Here is a 20,312-nt window from a genome sequence, read left to right on the forward strand (position 1 = left end):
CCCAGGGGGGCCAGCCCCATCATTTGTACAATTTTGAATCCCTACCCCAAGGGGATGCTACCAGTCAGATATGAGAGATATCCATTGCTTAGTTTCAGAGAAGTTGTCTATAACAATTTAGCCAAACTGGCCCCTTTTGGCCCCGCCCCTCAGCTCCATCATTTGTACAAGTTTGAATCCTTACCCCAAGGGGGGTGCTACCAGGCAAATATGAGAGATATCGATTGCTTAGTTTCAGAGGAGAAGTTGTTTATATCAATTTAGCCAAACTGGCCCCTTTTGGCCCCGCCCCTCAGCCCCATCATTTGTACAAGTTTGAATCCTTACCCCAAGGGGGGTGCTACCAGGCAAATATGAGAGATATCCATTGCTTAGTTTCAGAGGAGAAGTTGTTTATATCAATTTAGCCCAATTGACCACATTTGGCCCCACCTCTCAGGCTCCTGGGGGGTCAACCTCATCATTTGTACAATTTTGAATCCTCACTCAATAGTGATGCTACCAGACAAATATGAGCAATATCCATTATTTCGTTTCAGAGAAGAAGTTGTTTATATCAATATAGCTCAATTGACCACATTTGGCCCCACCCCTCAGGCCCCTGGGGGGTCAGCCCAATCATTTGTACAATTTTGAATCCCCACCACATAGTGATGCTACCAGGCAAATATGAGCGATATCCAATCCTCAGTTTCAGAGAAGTCGTTTATATCAATATAGCCCGATTGACCTCATTTGGCCCCGCCCCAGAGGTCCCCAGGGGGTCAGCCCCATCATTTGTACAATTTTGAATCCCCACCCTATAGTGATGCTACCAAGCAAATATGAGCGATATCCATTACTCAGTTTCAGAGAAGAAGTCGTTTATATCAATATAGCTAAATTGATCCCTTTTGGCCCTGCCCCAGAGGCCCCCAGGGGGTCAGCCCTATCATTTGTACAATTTTGAGTCCCCATATTCATAGGGATGCTTCTGACCAAATTTGGTGAAATTCCGATCAGCAGTTATGAAGAACAAGTCAAATGAGTCAATTGTTGACGGACAGACGGACGGACGACAGACAACGGACGGACGCCACGGTATGGCATATGCTCACCTTGGTCCTTCGGACCAGGTGAGCTAATAAAAATTGATACAGATATGGCCCTCCAAAATTCAAAATTATCCATAAATTGCAATTCAAATGTTTTTTTTTAAAAAGAACATTCTGTTCGTTTATTAGAATCGAGTGTAAAATTGCTGTGTATGCCCATATTTGGCGACTTTTTCACCATGCACCACCTACTTCTGTTTTCAATCCAATATGGCTGACTTCAAAACATTCAAGCTAGTGCGCATGCGCTTCATTAAATTTGCCTTTGTCCAGTTGGCATTCATCAGCCCATAATTTCCAACTGAAAGCAGTTCAATGCTTGATTAATAACTACTATGAATAGAAAACATTTTCCCACGATTGCTGAAATACTCATGTTGACAGCTGCTTAATATTTCATCTTACAATGATACAGACCAAATTTGATTTGACTACATCTATTATTCTGGAATGGAAAAGATGGTACACTGCCATATTGAGGTACTGCACTATGGACCTTGGTGTGCTTCCCTCATGAAAATTGCAAAAAAAAAAGAAAAAGAAAAAAAAAACCATTATGACAAAGGCAAAGAATGATTCTAAAAAAAATTGAAATTGTTTCAGCATGATTTTATTTTCCAAAGGGACAAGAAAAATTAACAACAAATTTGGTAACAACACACCATTTCTGGTATTAATCTATTTTTAGCTCACCTGCCCGAAGACTTCTCAAAAACAATGATACCATACTTTTCAACACCAGAACAGGAAATACTTTATACATATGTAATACAATGTATATCTTTACCTGTAATTTACTGATGAGATACAAAGCAATGAAGAGTGATATTTAATCATAACTGATGACCGTTACATTTAAATAGGAGCATATATGATAAATCTTGGCCATAAGCTAGCTTATTTCTAAAAAGGCCAACTGTGACTCAACCCTTTAATCTTAATCAATGGCCACAACAAAAGACATCAGAGGGATTGTGGTGCCCACCATTGGAAGTTTATTTGTTCTTTGTAAGACTGATCTTTTCTCTAATTCCTCCTCTATCTCTCTATGTTTACCTCTTGGTACATGTGAAAAAAATTACTGTATTTATGTTCTTAAGTTCCAATATTGAATGTGTACAACTAGTAAGAAACCACAAAAGCTATATTGGAAATATTCCTTGATTAATTTCTCAGAAATGGTATGATTAATTTCTCATAATTGTCCATGGTTACAAACTTCATCTATCAAGATAGTAGATAGCTACCTGTCTGAAGAGCCATTTTATTTTCCGTTTAGTATCAAAATTTAACATGCACAACTTATAGGGACCAAGAAAAACCTATGTATGAAATCTGACATAAATTCTTCGAGTACTTCTCAAGAAGCAGAGGTAACAATCTTTGTCTATCAAATTCAAATATAGACACCAGAATGTAAGCCATTTTGTTTTAGATCAGTCTCAAAATGTAACATGTACATCTACAGCCTAAGAGGAACATATACATGTACACGAAATGTTAGAAAGAAATTGCGGTAACAAGGATTGTTTACAGACGGAAGACGGACCAAGGACAGCAGATGAAAGGTGATCTGAAGAGCCCACTGTCTGATGAGTAGCCTGAGTTTTCTCTGGCCCTGTCACCATGTCTGGTGTAGACAGAGAAAACTCGGGCTATCTGATGACCAGATGGGCTAAAAATCTGAAAATATTAATAAAGTATATTAAGATGTAATCCAGGGTTGATAAGGTCACTTACACTCCAGATATTTAGGACACATGCATAGTGGGAAAATCAAAGCAACTAAAACAGAACCCCCTACTTCATACACATGTTATTTTGTGATAGGATATAAAGGAGTAATGAAAAAATACCTTACCTGTGCCCTGCTTTGAATTAGCGAACCTCTTGCTCTCAAGCAAATCAGGCAAACACCCCACCACTAGGCAGAAGGGAAACTCCTGACCTATTCTCTCCACTTTTACAATTTAGGGTGTATAAAACATGTATATGTATAATGAAAATCTATCCTACAGCATACACTGCAAGATCTAAAATTAAAAACAAGAGGCCCAGAGGGCTTGCATATCTCTCATCGGTACCAGGTGAGCTAAAAATGAATCAAGTTTTTCTGGCCTCTGCCAGTCCCTCCAACCCCCTAATAAAATGTGCTGACAATGTTCACATAAATTTTCAAGGAGATGTATATATTTATAATTTATTCAAGGTTACAAAGGAATTACAACTTTCATCTTGTGTACTATAATAAAGTCTTTTCTTATGGTTAGAGACTGTTGTAAATCATAATAAACTCCTCCAGATTGTCTGAATACTAAAGTATGTCAAATTAAGTACCAAAAAGTAAGAAATGTTCAGCCAATACCATACAAATCTCAGAAGACTCGGAGGAAAATAAGTACTGACACAAAAATGTATTGATTATATGCTCATACTTGTTGTGAACATGAAGAGATATCTAGGGCAAAAGTTTGATCATTGAAGCCCAATTGCAACACATAAAGCATACTCTTGAGTTTCTTGGCTACGTTAAAAGGAAAATCTGTAGCATGACAGCTATCATACAGCACACATTAGACCCGGAATGTGTATAATTAGCGTGAGATGAGAATGAGATACTGATGTGATATGCCTTACAAGCTGTAAACTAACCTCTGTATTGTCAAAATGTCAACTATTGTATTTACTATGTATTTTGATCATTCGACGTATCTGGACCATCCCTTATTTATTGCTAATACAGTGTTACCTGTACATGTACCAGTGAGAGACAACAGTTTGGCGAGGACAGGCTGTGAAGTGTCGGTCACTTGAAGTGAAAGGTTCAGTACTGTAAATGTACGTATTCTCGCAGTAACCTGGTAAAATGTGGTTTTCTCATTGGAAACATTGTGCTTAATGCTGATACCACTTATACTGTACTAACTATTTCTATGGAAAATAGTTTTGGTGTGCCAAACCATCCTGTTGAAATTTACAAATTGTGCTAAAGCTGCACTGAAATCTGTACATCTCAGAACTCTGCTGACCTGTTATAGTGAGGGACACGTTTAGTATGCATGTCCAGTCAAAACACTATCCACAGCTGTCCCAAGTTGTGATGATAATTACTTTGCAGATGTCAACTATTTCTAGTTGATATTATTCTAAAACAGACATTCTGAGCTAATTTAACTAACATTAATTAGCACTTTCTAACATGCAGCAAGTTATATAAACTCTTAAATAATATATTGTTGTAATTTTACCTTTATAAAACAGATAATTTATAACATTATGATTCTGCTTTGCAGTATCAATCATAAAATGAAGAATGTTTATGATCAATTAACATGAAAGTCAAAATAAGATTAGCATATTAGCTACATGTACAAATGTATATCTTTTATTTTAATGCCCTTTTGCAGGTAGAACATAAGAATTATACCTGCTTCCCTCATTGCATGTTCATAAGAAGCAACTAAATCAGGGATTTTTATTTTTTATCTTCTTTCTAAACAGCTTTCATCTTTCTCATTCGCCCTTGACACTTCCTCACTTTCAGCCTTTAGTTGTCCCCTGGTCAAGACATACCCGAGTCTTTAAAATGGTTATTGCTACTCCTCCATACTTTGGCAGTATACTTTGGTGAGGTAGCACTATAAAGTCAGTAGCCGTTTTGAACTATTACAGGGAGAAAAAAACAAACATACCACAGCTTCCAGGTCGTAAATCACACACACATACCGTTACACTACATGGATGTATCTCTACTGTAGCTGTTACTGTTAGTAATAGGGACATTAATGAGTCCAGGGTCTGTCGAAAAGATTGGTCAAATTCAGATTTCTGATAGAAGGTCCCTGCAAATTTTACCTGTATTATCATATGTGTGTGCAATAAAATTTGTCTGCATTATCATAATACAAAGCCAAAATAACGATGCTGACACTAATTAAAAGATTTAAGCCACATACTCCCAAATGACCTAAAATTCTAGTTATACACATGTATTAATGGCAATCACAGATGCTTATTCACACTTTCCTAACATTAAAATAACCGTTGGACTGGATGCTTGACCGGGGGAATCCTTGTGACATCAGTGTACAAAAATAACTTGCCACATTTATTTTTATCGCAAGATTTGTCACGGAGCCAAGAACGAGGCTACAGTAACATACTCTTAACATAAACAACACACATGGCTGTTGTTTGCATATTGAGTATGTGTGAACTTGCCTATTAATGCTTTCATTTGAACATATTAGCATCATATTCTTTTAATAACTTATCACTATAAACAAACAACCAACTAAATACTTATTTTAGAATATAGCAATATCAATACAACAAAATATCGATAAAAATCAGATCGGTAAAGTTGACAATGTACGAAACACACGGAAAAAGCTAACCAGCAATTCAATAGACGACTGACAAAATCGGAATTTGAGTCTATTTCCTTTTCTTCTCTTGCTAACTTCGAACGAAGCAATTCTTCTTCTAAGGAAATCCTGAGGTTCTGCTGATTCCAGTCCCTTTTAAATTCCTGTTTGGCAGAATATATCTGCGTTTTGGCAGGTACATGCTTTTCGGCATTCCGCCATTGTTGTTGTTGACTGATAACCCTGCCGTTGCATTGTGGGACTAATTTGGATAGAAACTTGGTCTGTCAGACCAGTTATTATTTTTTCGGAATTTCCCCTATTCTTTCATTAATATACATTTTCCTCCAGTTTTTGATTCGCGATAATTTGTGAGATATCTGTAAGGAGGTCAAAATGTAAACATTTTTGTATATTTCTTTGGGAGTACACTGTATGTGGCTTTAAAATGTGGCTGAGATACATGTACAAATAACAGTGACAGGTAACAGCACTCAAAACCAATTCTTAATCTAACTTCTTTATTTATAAATGGTAAATTTAACAGCTTAAATCTGAATATGGTGGTCTTCAGCACATGTAAAACGCTTATCTACAGTTAATCTAAAATACAGTATAAAGTAATTTGAACATGAAAGATCATTTTCACTATAGTCCAATTCCTCTTACTTCAGTTCACAATCTGACCCCGCATAATTATTACTAACTACCACACTTGCTGCCATATAAAATATAGCGTATTAGTGGTCAAAGTTGTGACGTTTCAACCAGAAAAGCTCTTTGGGCTGTTTCATTAAAAAGTCGACCAAGCAGGGGGACTCAGGTTTGTCAAACAGGAACTACCTACAGAAATGATGTAATTATAGCCGTACTATTGTTACCGTGGACATTTACACAAGGGGGAAATTTACGCTAATTATGCAATCTTTTTAATTGCAAAAATTTCCCAATGCATATCATATTGATATCAATTTGTGTTATCTCAAACTATATTGTACCAACGAAGGTGGGTCGATTGCAAAAATACCTCCCCCTCCTCCGTGTATGCTTTGTATTTCAAAGTTGCGTTTGTTTACAGTATATAAGATGCATTTTATCCAGCACCCATCATGTTCAGAATTTCTTTAATTGTGGAGTCTTCTGATAGGATATATATGTAACTTATTCTACAGGAGTGACTAGTATGCTGATTAGCATTAGATCAACAGGTGATATATCATGCACTTCAGGGGTCAATATCTCGGTCCTGGATGGACTGATTTTGATACAATATTTGACTTGTGTCTTTGATGAACAAATGAAACAGATATAAGTATATAACAAATTTCATTCAGGGTACACTTTAAAGCTATTGTTATCGGATATATAATCAAAAAAAAAAACAACAAAAAAAAACCCATTAAATTAAAACTGAATATCTCCTAATACAAATGCAATTAATAAAATTAAGCTGTATTAGAAGAAAGTCGGTGCGAATAAACACAATTTAGGACTGTGTACACAGACTTGGTAAATTGTCCACTTTGACCTGATGTTCCCGTGACCGTGACCTCCACACCTTTATCGAACAGTCATCACTGACTGTGATGAGAGTCTCCGTATCACGAGGATTAAATGCCACGGAGTTGACAACATCGGTGTGAGGGAAACGTGCCAGACACACTCCATAGTGACGATCCCATATGTACCCATGTCGGTCTTCAGCCCCACTGAAATGCAACATTGATCCATTTTACTTAACAAAGTGACAATCCTAGAGACATCTATGTCTAAAATTTCTTAATTAGGACAAACATATATAAATGAGTAGTGATGGGGATATCCTTTTTACCTTTCATTAACCTCCTATATATGTGTACTTCTATCCCAGACAGTTACAGATAAATAGGCATGCTTCCAATTCTGAAGTTTGGTTTACTTGTTTAACGTTCTATTAACAGCCAGTGCCATCTAAGGACATGCCAGGTTTTAAAGAAGGAAGAAAGCCAGAGTACCCGGAGAAAAACCCACCGGCCTATGGCCAGTACCAGGCAACTGCCCCACGTCGGTTTCAAACCCTCCAATTTTGAGGATAATTAGTGATAAACAAAAATTTCCAATTTGTTTAGAAATTGTAATGATTGTAACATAAATCAAAACAAAACACAAACATATGCAATGTTGATGTAGACACCCTACACGAAGATGAACAAAAATATCATATACGGTAAACCTCCAGGTAGTTCGAACAAAATTGAATAAATATTGACGAACCAGTTCGAATTATTCGAAATTATGCTTCAGAAAATAAGTGTGAGTTCGAACTATTCGAGTCAATATCGGCGAAAATCTCGGCAGAGTGAAATCATTAGACACAAACACATCCATCGTAAATCTGATACGTAACAACGGCGGTCTGAACAATGGCACATTTATAAGTTAGTAAAATGATAGTATTTTATTTAATTCAATGTTAATTGATCGTTAAACGTTCTTCATTTCACGATAATTATGATGGTTATTGCGCGAAGCCGCTCGGTTAATGCGTAGCTACAGTAGGCCCCAAAACAGTACCGTACACGTTTCATTGTGACACAAAAGTTTAACATTTGTACAGTATAATCTTTGCATGGTTATATTTTTTATCTGAATCAAAAACTATCGCTATATTATTGTGATAAATCACAGGCGTCTGAAGTTCTGACAGTAAACTGAGATATAATACCATAGAAAAAATAAGAGTATCTACTATAAAAAAAGAACTGCTTTTAAATATGCCCAGTCGTATCATCTACCAAACATAGTTGATACCTGCAAAATTATCCATCACTAATTGGGACACCTGTGGATTGTTTTGACTTGATATGAATGCTCTTCACGTCACTCAGCACGATCGGGCAGCCGATCCTTTCAACTTTACCGCAAGCGACACCTCGCGTGGCCTGCTTACCTAGCGTGAGGTCGCAGGTTTTCAGGTAATACTTTGATTGGCAATACTTAAGATATGTCCAGTCACAATTAGATAATCACAATTCTAAGCTAACACTAGTTATATGTGAAAATACACGGACGATTTCTTAGTTTGCCATACAGCACGAATACAAATATCGCATGTTATTTATACATTGTCGGGGCCAAAATTTGCAATCAGCTGTCTCGTGCGTGGTGTATTTTGGAATGTAAAAAAAACCCTGAATTAACGCTAAAATATGTGGCATATATTAAATCACAGACGCATTCTAATGATCACGCATACAATCTAATAACCTAGCGCTAAACGTGCTTGGTGATCAAATTTAAATGTTGGCATTGGTCCGGTCATCGGGGCTGAGTCGTCGCGAGCTTTCAATGGAGTTTACGGGGGAAAAAATCTTACTTTACGTTCTTCATTTGACAAGTTCGAACTATCCGAAATGGTGTCAGTTATAAACAGCCAGAGGTCGAACTATTACTAGCTAAAAAATTATTGTTTTTCTAGAAAAAAATGTGTGTTCGAACTATCCGCCTGTTTGAATTAATCGGAGGTTTACCGTAATAGTAACACACATGAATATACATGTAGGACATTGCAGGTACCTAGCATACATGTACCTATGGAAGCATATATTGTTTATATATATGGCCTGGTCCAACCAGGAAAAATGACCGATTCAACTTTGTTTTCTCTGATTTCACTCAAAATGTAATGGGCACAACCAGGACCAATTGCAAAAGAAATATTAATCTTCACTTCAAGTTTATTTTGAAAAATATCCTAGCTGCACTTACAATTAGCTTCTCAACATTAATTGTGATAACAAATTTAAATTGTCAAAATCAAAGATGGTGTTTTTGTTTTCCCGATCACACTCAAAATTGAACTGACCATGGAGAACATGATACAACTTTTAGAAATATCTTCTAAGTGATTCAGATGATGGTGGCATGGACTAATAAATATGAAATACACAAGAAAAAAAAATACAAAATTCTGGAGATCCCTTAATTCGGTAGAAATTCTGCATCAAATTTGTGATCCGTTCAAATTCTTTATCTGTGAAATACTAGTGAAACGAATCATAATTGAGTTATGTCTAACTGTAGGGCTCAATAATTACCTGGCCACGTAGTCCTTGCAGACATCTAGGAAGATAAAGAAGCACTCATCATTGGGTGTGTAGGCTTTGTGTGATCTATGCATTGTGCCGACTTCCTTCATCTTGAGTAAGTCGATGACATGGATGTCAATCTCCTGGGCTATCGGTGGTGGGTAGAGGGCATTCTCTATGCAATAGTTTTTAGGCCAGGGTCGATTGTTTACATAGAGGTATCTGACAACAAAATAACCCTTGTTTAATATGGCAGAGTATATAATATGTATACTTATGTATGAACAGTTTCAACATGTTTAACACTCCACATATCTAAGACTGATTATCAAAAGACACATGTGAGAGTGATATCTGCAACAGCTTGCATGAAGATCTAGAGTTTAAGTGATATTATACATGTACATCTAATTTGATTCCAGTTAATTATACATTATTTCCATTTTTGCTATACATATATTTTTGAGAAAAAAAATGCAAATACAAATGTTATATAATTATAAACGTACCATTAAAATATAAACAACTGAGAAATTAATCATCTATTTTAGATTATTTATCATCTATTTTTTTCTTCCAAAGGGTAAATATCAGTAATAAGGATACTTGTACATGTGTATACAAATATTTGTACATGTGAAAACCTAATGATAATATGTATACTTTAATATATACTAATACTAGTTAAAAGAAGGTATATGTTTCCTGATAAGTTATCTTTTTAAATAATCTAAAGCTATATATATAGAGAATACATGGTCAGTGTCTTAAAATATAAGCTGTATTTTGGCGAGGGTAAAGAAAGACAAAAAGTGGCGAGCCTTGGCGAGCCACTTTTGTCTTTCTGTCCCGAGCCAAAAATACAGCTTATATTTTAAGACACTGACCATGTATTCTATTTATCCTGCAACATACATCAAAATAATCATCAAAAACAATTATTTTGAAGTGAAACGGTGTCAAAATGACAGAAATATATTCGCCTTTTAAACGTAGTTTCACTTTGAAGTAGGTCAGTCGAACTGACGCACGTGCTAAGATTCCAAAATACAGCTGTTTTCCGTCACTGCCGTATACAGCAAAAATATATACGGTGGGTGTATTCCGACAATGCGGTGGCAGTTGCAGGATAAATATCAACTAACAATGTTATCTCAACCTCTGATAAAGCTTGATTTTTTCAGATGCTGGAATACATGTATATTATTGTATTGGTATGTTTAATACATGTTTCTTATCTCAAATTGAATAAATACCTATTGTCTGGCGAGAAGCACATTCCGATGATGTGGCCATGCATATCGATAATCTTGTCCACACTGTCGTATGGCTGATCCTCCAAAGGTATGTCAAAAGGCTGTTCGTTAGTGTTAGGCGTGAGACACAGTGCAGAGTCAGAACCCTCCACTTTTGCCAGTGACTTGATACGTTTGATACCTATCTGATGTGGTGTATACGTCTCTGAACCCATTGTAAACACCAGGTACTTATCCTTCACTGTGCGAGTCTTTTTCTCCAATTCAAGTTTATTGCAATCTTTCTTATTATCAGACCTAACCGTATCATTGTTTGCCACAATACAATACTTCGTTGAATTACTGACAGTAGAGGCTTCCCTCGTTGCCAAGTATTTAGTCTGTAAAGGAGCGCCATACACGGAACCATCCACATACATTCCAGAGTGGCAAAAGTCCTGACAGTAATCTTCATCCTCTTCATCTGGGAACATGTCGCCCACACACTCTCTCTCCTCAAACTCAGCCACACTGTCCTCGCACTTTACACAGCAATGACTATCAGGCTGGCTACAGCCACTGTTAACAGGCATAGTGTTTGTCATCAGACTGTCACCGACATTGGTTGTTACCATAGCATCAAGCACACTATACGTGTCCAGATCATCTAGTTGGGTTGTAATGGTACCAGACACTCTTTGAGGGGAAATATTTTGGCTTGGTGATATGGATCTTGAAATCTTATTGTCTTTATTACACAAAACCTTAGTGTTTTTGGATTGACCCTTTACCATGGAATTCGACTGTTTATCAGAACTGGATTCTGCCTGTTCTGAATCCAGGACAAACTGAATCTTGTCTTGTGCTTTTCGATAGTCCTGACCATACTCTATTGTCCCATTGCGACGATCATTATTTTCGTCTTCATCCAACTGAATGAATCTGTTCTGAAAAGCACCATTTTCATATACCTGTACACTCTGGACATGGCGAACAGTGCCACCTGTCGCTCCCTGTGCATTTTGTGGCTCTCCATAGTCGGGATCTTCAACAGATTCTTGATGTTCAATGACAATGTCATCACTTCGTAGATTATTGTCCACGATCATGTTAGCTCCCTGTGTACACTTGGACACATGACCATCAGCCACCTCATCGACACCACTGTAATCTGTTTCCTCTGCATAATCTGCTACCATTATGGTACGGATAGAGCTAGCATTGACGTTGTAGAAGCGGTAGAGCCTCATCACCACAGACTCGTGTTCCGACTCCGTTTCTTGAGATGCCTTGTTCAGCCAGAGTGTAGAACACGACTGTAACTGACTTGTCCAGTGAAGATTGCCAGACAACAGGTAGTGGTCATTATACCATGTCCCAAACACATCATACGGTTTGTTTATCACACGTGCCTGCAGCTCAAACTCACCTGCAATGTTCAATATATTAACTTACAAGTAAGAAAACAATATCAAAAGGCTGAAGAATGGCTTTAATCGCCCACGTTTTTGATATCTTTAACAGCTATCAGCCGATTATGTTACAAGAAAATAATATGACTCTATGATATTGTGATCTTTAAAACATTTTTAATAATATCATATCTGAAACCTGTGAAATTTGCAGAAAAGTTCAAGGTAATTTGCATGATCCTATGAACAAATGTAAAAGTCATTCCAACCCAAAAGGCTACAGGGAGAATATAATGATTTGTATATAGAACATTCTTGTCCTATGAAGAAAGTTTTAGTGTATACTATATATTGATGTCTGTTTGGCTTTGAATGGACTTTCAAATTTTTACCTAATAATCAACTTTTGCATAGAATCCGTTTTTTTTTAATCAGTGTTAGAATAATCATTAATTAAAACTTGTATGTAACATCTCAGTGTTTTTTTGTCTGTACTATAGCCATTGGTAGTAATATACATGTGGAAAATGACATTAGGAAACTTGCAAAGGACAACAAAATACCTTTGAGGCTGAATACAGCAATCTCTCCTGATGTGCTGTTAGCCCCAAAATGGACTCCTGACACTAGAAGTAGAGAGTCACTTTCGTTAAACTGTGAAAACTGGGTGTACTTCCAGGTCAGCATCTTCATGTCCTCCTTGTATTTTAATGTAACAGGGTACAGAGCGTTCCACACCTATAAACCCAAAGAATACAGGTACACTACTAAACACAACATATTTCACATCTCACCATATTCTTAGAAACAGTGACCATTGCCATAGGAACTTATTAAGACTCATTTTGCATATCTAAATACATGTTGTGTACCAGTGTGAATTGACACTATTTAATTTCAGGAATTTTAGATTTTAACTTCTAAGATAATTTTCCAGAAAAGAGAATGAAAGCAGCAAGACTGAAAGACAAACGAACAAGAGAAACATGATACAATGATAACTACCCGTATATATAGGTGCCAAAATCACTGATGTATGTCAGTACAGGTAAATCTGCACAAGGAGGTATGGACATTAATACTTCATTTTATAAAATTCATTGTGTACATCTAATGTATGCCTACCCGTATATATCCGTCCTTTGAACATGTTGCAAACATTTTGCCATTGTGCGAAAAGCTGACATGGAGAACCTGATCACTATGCTGCCGGATGACCTCACTCTCAATGACCGGTGTGTGGTAATATAATCGTTTGTACTCTTGTAGCCAGGATGATCTACCAGGAGCTATGAAGACCGATCTGTCAATTTTCCAGTGTCGGTAAAATAAGGATCTCCACAAGTACTCATCATAGCTTACTCTCAGCCAACATCTGAAAAAGTATTCAGCAGACACATATATTATATCTGGTTAAAATTGATGCCATTGCATAAATCTGGAAGATTCAATATCAATCAATATCAACATTGACAGTGTTTTTAGTCAACCAATGTAATACAATTAATTTCAGTCCTTCTTCCATAAATATTCAAGCTATAAATTAGACCACAAGCACCAAGACTTTCTTTGTCAGTGTGAGCCTGAGGAACATTGTAACAAATCAAAACAATGACCTACAGTATGTTTTGGGAGAACCATATTATCAAAATTATTGTTTATTCACATTTCTGAAGCACTCAAAGAACTATATAGAGTACCAGTATTACATACCTGCAAGTGACAGAAGCCTTCAGGACTGCAGAGGCTGGAAGGTATGAGAAGATGTGCAGTAAGATGTTATCAGGTAAACACTGCCAATCAGAAAACTCTGAAGAAAAGTCACTGTGAGAGGGAGTTGTCATGTCCATGGTTACCACAATTAGGTTTCCATCTTCTTAATTAGGGCACAATAATGAAGTATCACTGCAACAGAATAACAAACATGAACAAAATGCAATTAAATTTGAAAGTCCTGGTAATCTTGAATTTTTATCCTATTTTGAACTTGAGCAATAACAATTAAAATATTTTCATGACCAGTATAACTGGTCAATGATTATTACATCTCACTGTCAAGGAGTCAACCCTCTGATGAGAAACTATACTGAGAGCTTTAATTTATTCACCATTAATGTGAGTTCTGAAGATCGGGTCCTATGTATCAATATCCTTTTCATTTGTAATGTTTTCTAGTTGCCTTCTTTCTTCTCCTGATCCAAGCATGTAATACTTTTGTTTTTCCTTTCCTTTCACAGAGCAGACTTTACATTTGTTCAGATGAAAGTTCATTAACCATTTTTTTTTACCAAATTTGATGATTGTCCAAATCATTTTGAAGTATCTTTACATCCTTAAAAGTGCTTATTTGTCTAGATCTGCATAATTTTGTATCATCAGCAACTATAATGGCAAAGAAGAAACAGGTATTTCTGGGATATCATTAATATCTATATATATATATCATCGGCGACCAGGTAGCTCAATTGGTAGAGCATCCGGCTAGTGTTTGGAGGTCCCAGGTTCGAACCCCGGTCTGGCCATGCATTTTCCCACTCCTACTACATTTGGGGCTGTGACCAAACCTTGTTTCAAGTGAGGTGAATACTTGACAAGGGGATACCTGAACCTGGGTTGTGAGTTTTGAAGTCTTCGGGGTCGAAGACTTAAAAAAGGGAGGGAAGAGTGTAGTGGAACTGGACCGGATCGATCGTCGGCGACCAGGTAGCTCGATTGGTAGAGCATCCGGCTAGTGTTCAGAGGTCCCGGGTTCAAACCCCGGTCTGGTCGTGAATTTTTCCACTCCTACTACATTACAATTGGATTGGCCCCAAAACACCTCCTTAGGTAATACTGTTAATCATGTGTTATGTTTGACTTTTGTGACATTGAAAATAGGTCAAGGTCATGCATTTGAACAAACTTGGAATTGTTAAACCTGACATGCAACTCATGACCCTAATATAGCTAGGCTAGTATGAAGCTGGGTCTCTTGGTTATTGAAAAGGCATTGTAATGTTTCTTCTCTTCTTCTTTGATTGACAAACCTCCGTCAAAAATGACGATTACGGTTGCGGGAAGGATCGTTGTATGCTTTAAAAGAATTAAAAAAGTGCAGGGATTTGGGTACAGTGAGAGGGTTTTTTTTTTTTTTAAATTAAATTAATTTTTTTAGTGGAAACTATAAGATAAAACATTATGAGGGTGTGTTTATGGTGTGTGTTTGAGATCATCAAGGGCTGCATTGTGTATATGTGCCTTGAAGATCTCTAGTGTAGTGCATTGTACTGCTGCCACCGGGAGGAGGTTCCATTGTGTTATTGTGTGTGGGAAGAAGGAGTATTTGTATGTGTCATTGGTGGCAGATAGGTGTCTGAAGGTGTAGGGGTGTGTTTGCCTTGTCCTAGGGTCTGCTGGGTGCATGATGCCGTGTGGGTCTATTGCGACATGATGGTGAATGATTTTGTATAATAGTATGAGTCCGGTCTTGAGTGTTCGTGTTTGAAGTGTGGGCCAGTTGAGTTTGTCCATCATGTCTTGTACTGAACTTGTGTTGTGGTATCTGTTTTGTACGTATCGTGCTGCTCTGCGTTGAATTTTTTCTATTTGGTTGATTTGGTTTGTGTTGTGCGGGTCCCATATGGAAGAGCAGTATTCCAGTTTGGGTCTCACTAGGGCTTTGTATGCATGTTCTTTTATATGTTGTGAGTTTATTTTCAGGTTGCGTTTTAGGAAGCCTAGTGATCTGTTGGCGTTTGCGGTGATGTTGTTGATGTGTGTATCCCATTTGAGATTTTTCTGTAGTGTGAGTCCTAAGTATTTGCTGGCATCGACTTGTTCCAGTGTGTGGTCGTGCAGTTTATAGTTGTATGTTGTTTTGGTGCGTTTGTTTGAAGTGGATATGATATTACATTTGTTTGGGTGAAATTTCATGAGCCAGTCTTGTTCCCACTGTCCTGCTGCGTTTATGTCTTGTTGTAATTTGTGTGCGTCGTTTATGTTGTGGATTGTCTTGTAGATGATGCTGTCGTCGGCGAAGAGTCTGAGAGTGCTGTGTTTGATGTAGTCTGGTAGGTCGTTGATGTATATGAGGAAGAGTATGGGGCCCAAGCAGGTTCCTTGAGGTACTCCTGAGGTGACTTGTACTTTGTCTGATTGTTTTCCTTCAAGTAATACTGTTTGGGTGCGGTGTGTTAGAAAGTCTCAAAAGAATCCATGTGAGTGTGTTCCCTGTAATTCCGTAGTATTTGAGTTTGTACTGGAGGCGTTTGTTTCAACACAATTGTGACCTTTGTGACCTTAAAATTACATTTAAATGGCATCACACAGAGCACAGAAAATTGTCAAGTATTTCTCAAAATATATTGTCAATCAACAACAGTATTTGCACAGGTAAGGTCTTTTTTGTCTATAGTTGTATATGATACAATTAGCCAGAAATACCTACATACCATGTCCCTGAGGTTTGAGTGCTCTATTGTCTTATGATTCACTGTCGGTACATTTGCATAATATGCACTAGTCCAATCAAAGTCAAATTTTGCATGTAATAGGTTCGATATTCATCTATATGAGACGTAAAAAATTACCTAAAAACATCACTTAACGAATTGCGGGGCGTGTAGAAACCCTCACAGGACACTCCTTAGGTACAATTATACATTATATTATACATGTACGTGATAATTATAACATCTCAGTTGATTATGAACACTTTTTTTTATATAAAAGCTGACATAAGGTTTCCAGTTATCAAATATAAGACATGTCATATGCAGACTGAAACAAAATGTGGAACTCTTATTTTGACCCTTATATTGAAGAAAAAAATCATCTTACTGCATCTCGATTTGGCATTCCTCATTTCCTATGATTAGCCTAGGTGATCATGATCAAAGGATCATGACCAGATGTCATGAGTGTTACGTATCATGTCACGTGCACTGGGGAGACATTGCAACCGGATTTGTATCACTACTTACACCGGATAGCTTTGCCAAAGTATCAAAACCATGCTTACCTATTTGAGTCCCACTGAAATGGCGTTATGAATAACGAACGGAATATTCGACAACCCAAGTCTTTGACACTTTGGCCGCCATGTTTGTTTTGGTTTTATCGAGTGGGTATTACTAAAGGAACGAGTTTTGGCCTGAATTGACAAGAGGAATTGACCGGATGGTGTTTTTAATGCTTATAGCGCAGTGGCCATTTACCCGGCAGCCGGGTACCCAAATTCTAAATGACTATTTAGGACTTAGTTTATTCTGAACGCAGGCAATATCTGCCTCTAAGATCATAGTCGATATATATATATATATATTTAAACATAATATAACAGAGTTTTTTTTTAATTTTTTGTTGTGACATTACTCTATCGTCATTGTGAATCTTCTTTCATCACTCCCCAAAAATTTATCCTAACAGTTTTAAAAAAACAAAATTATTAGATTTTGAGACTGAATAGGCTGCCGAACTGTACCTTAATCGTAGATGACTATTTTCCGAACAGCTGAGTACTTAATCTCAACCCGGCAACTTACTCGATAGGACGCAGATGTCGATCGGCACCATTCGGCTAACCTCGGCTGATTCCGGTACCCTTCATCAAACGAGCCGTTTTCGTTTTTGCGGTCCAAACGGAAAGACCAGTTGGACCGGTGTTGTTCGTTGATGAAATAAAGACAGACCTGATGATTATATATTGTTGTCAGACGTCCCTTGACAAAGACTCCCAAGGCCTGTATTAACATTTGCAGGACCGTCAGGATATATGTTTGAAATATTACATTTAAAATCTGACGAACCGGTTTGTCCGCATAAACGAACAGGCCCCAGGGGTTTGAAGTAGGTACGGAATCGGCCGAGATGTGACGAGAGGACCGGCACATATACTAGATTTTATCACAATACTACCACATGGAAATTATTTGATAAATTGGAGACATGTAGCTTCTAACAACTATTATGATGGGGTATAAGAAGAACCGTGAACACTCCATCCAGTTCAATGTTCAGTGTTAATTCACTTTAAGCCTTATGGCTCATAAGCATACTAAAATATTACGTCATATAAAATACAAATTAACAAAAGATGGACAGCATTAATATAATTACTTTACATATACAGTAGATCTATAAAAATATAGCATATTGAAAATAAATATTACAGTAAGGTTACAGATGTTATGACACTTTCTGAGCGGCAATATCGAATGAATAAGTGAGTGGAGTTGAGAACTCGGAGCGCTTTCATATAAAATTTTCATGATTATAAAACGATGTAATATAGAAAGTGGTTCGATGTTATGATTCAACTTGATTTGTAAAATTTAGACAAGTACTAATGCATACAACATTATATAGCTAGTGGTGATTTTATACATTTTCAATGGAAAGAGTTGTTGAAGCCTGTAATGTTCACCCTAATATAGTGCAGAATGCAGGAACGGCCTTTTTGGCTTTTTGATCTTATAGTTATTATTGTTGACTCTCAATCAAATGAGAGAAATTGTCAACTTAAAAGTCACAGGGTCTACGATAATCATGTAAAAATGTATGCCCGGTTTTCATGGAAACGGACTCTCAAGTTTAAAAATACATAACACTGTTCTATTTTACAAGACATGCAACGCACCATGCTTACATATAACTAAACATGATTGTTGTTACGAGATGATCGACAAAAATATTTATTATTACGTATACCTTGTAGGTATTTTAGGAAAATAATCTACATGTTTATATATGAATTATGGACATAATAAAAAGAAGAAAAAGAAAATAGGACAAAAACAAACACAGGAAGGCGTGTTCACATTTGTAAAAAAAAAAACCCCAACATTTCAACATTCATGAACTTTGACTTTAAACATATTGTATTGCCAATTAGAGTGAGACAACGGATAAAGCACATTTTTTCAACTTATGGATGCCTTCTCCTATCATACAAATACATTACGTTAAAACATTCACATAGGCATTGACATAAAGTAGACATATAGAATATTTAGCATAGACACAATTTGCAAGAATACAAGAATACATATCAAAATTTATTGCTGGATTTGATGTAGTTTTGCACATATCGGAACACATGATAGTCTATGTCTACAGGAAGATTTGAATTACCAAACAAGAGAAGCTCTAAATCCAAAACCAAACCTAAGGCATTTAAACTTTTAACATATTTAATCTTTCCAAGTCATACAATTTGCATTCAAAGAAAAAGTGAAAGGAGTTTTCGCAAGAATGTCCACATGAACAAAACGACAAACAAAAGAAAACATAGAACCATAACACACAACTAACACATGGTCTATGTAGTCTTAGATCAGTCAGATTTTAATTTAATGATCTAATGGTAAGATACATTGTAGTCATAGTTCAACTGATTGGAATCAGGAGGTAGATTTTGTCGATCTCGCAACATTTTGGCTGCGGGCGAGTTGATATCGATATCGTGCCCGGCCATGTGATGAATAATAGTCTAAAATTTCGGCTGACGTCAGCTTTTCGGTAGGTAGTCGGCTGGCGGGCGAAAAGCGTTTGCCGCTTTAACCAGAGACCCTGCTTATACATGTATGACTCAAGTAAGTTAGTTATTGAAATAAATGAATAAATCACGCTTCTAAACAACTTGTTTGTATAATTTGAAAAATAATTACCTCGAGTTTAATATGCATGAAGTGTAGACCGCATATGGGCTTGTTCGGCCTCGGGGCATGTTCGGCACAAGGTTATATTTCGCGTGTAAAACGAGATACAGAGCTGGCATCAATTCAATTTCAATTTGTTTATTCAGTAAGCCTTACGGCCTATGAGATTCATGACATATAACATGATATCAATGCGTGGTGTCACTTGTGTCAATGTTATATCCATAATTAAAAGGATGTATGATTTAACATTGGATGTTTAGCATACGCCTCCAAAGGATGTACATCATTTGATGACGGTGACTCAATTTTCATAACTCACGATTATGGTGTTTCGTTAGGGCCAAATTTCCTATATCGCTCCTTCGACCTAAACGCGAAGGAGCGAAGGAGCGAAGGAGCGAAAACACGATGGCGAAGGAACGAAAACACGATGACGAAGCACCTAAAACACTATGACGAAGGAGCGAAGACACGATGACAAAGGAGCGAAAACACGA

General features: G+C 36.9%; 1 protein-coding gene across 1 annotated transcript; it reads right to left on the bottom strand.

Annotated features, from left to right (window-relative positions):
* Window positions 1-1,682: 1,682 nt before the first annotated feature.
* LOC117321928 (F-box/WD repeat-containing protein 5-like) lies at window positions 1,683-17,267 on the bottom strand. Its single transcript, XM_033876559.1, has 7 exons — window positions 17,175-17,267; window positions 13,889-14,080; window positions 13,301-13,550; window positions 12,739-12,913; window positions 10,785-12,192; window positions 9,538-9,750; window positions 1,683-7,170 (listed from the first exon to the last, which is right to left on the bottom strand). Exons 2-7 carry the CDS (start codon window positions 14,023-14,025, stop codon window positions 6,948-6,950), a joined length of 2,406 nt encoding a protein of 801 aa, XP_033732450.1. The 5' UTR covers window positions 14,026-14,080; window positions 17,175-17,267; the 3' UTR covers window positions 1,683-6,947.
* Window positions 17,268-20,312: the final 3,045 nt, after the last annotated feature.

This window comes from Pecten maximus, chromosome 2, assembly GCF_902652985.1.
Source record: "Pecten maximus chromosome 2, xPecMax1.1, whole genome shotgun sequence".
NCBI lineage: Eukaryota > Metazoa > Mollusca > Bivalvia > Pectinida > Pectinidae > Pecten > Pecten maximus.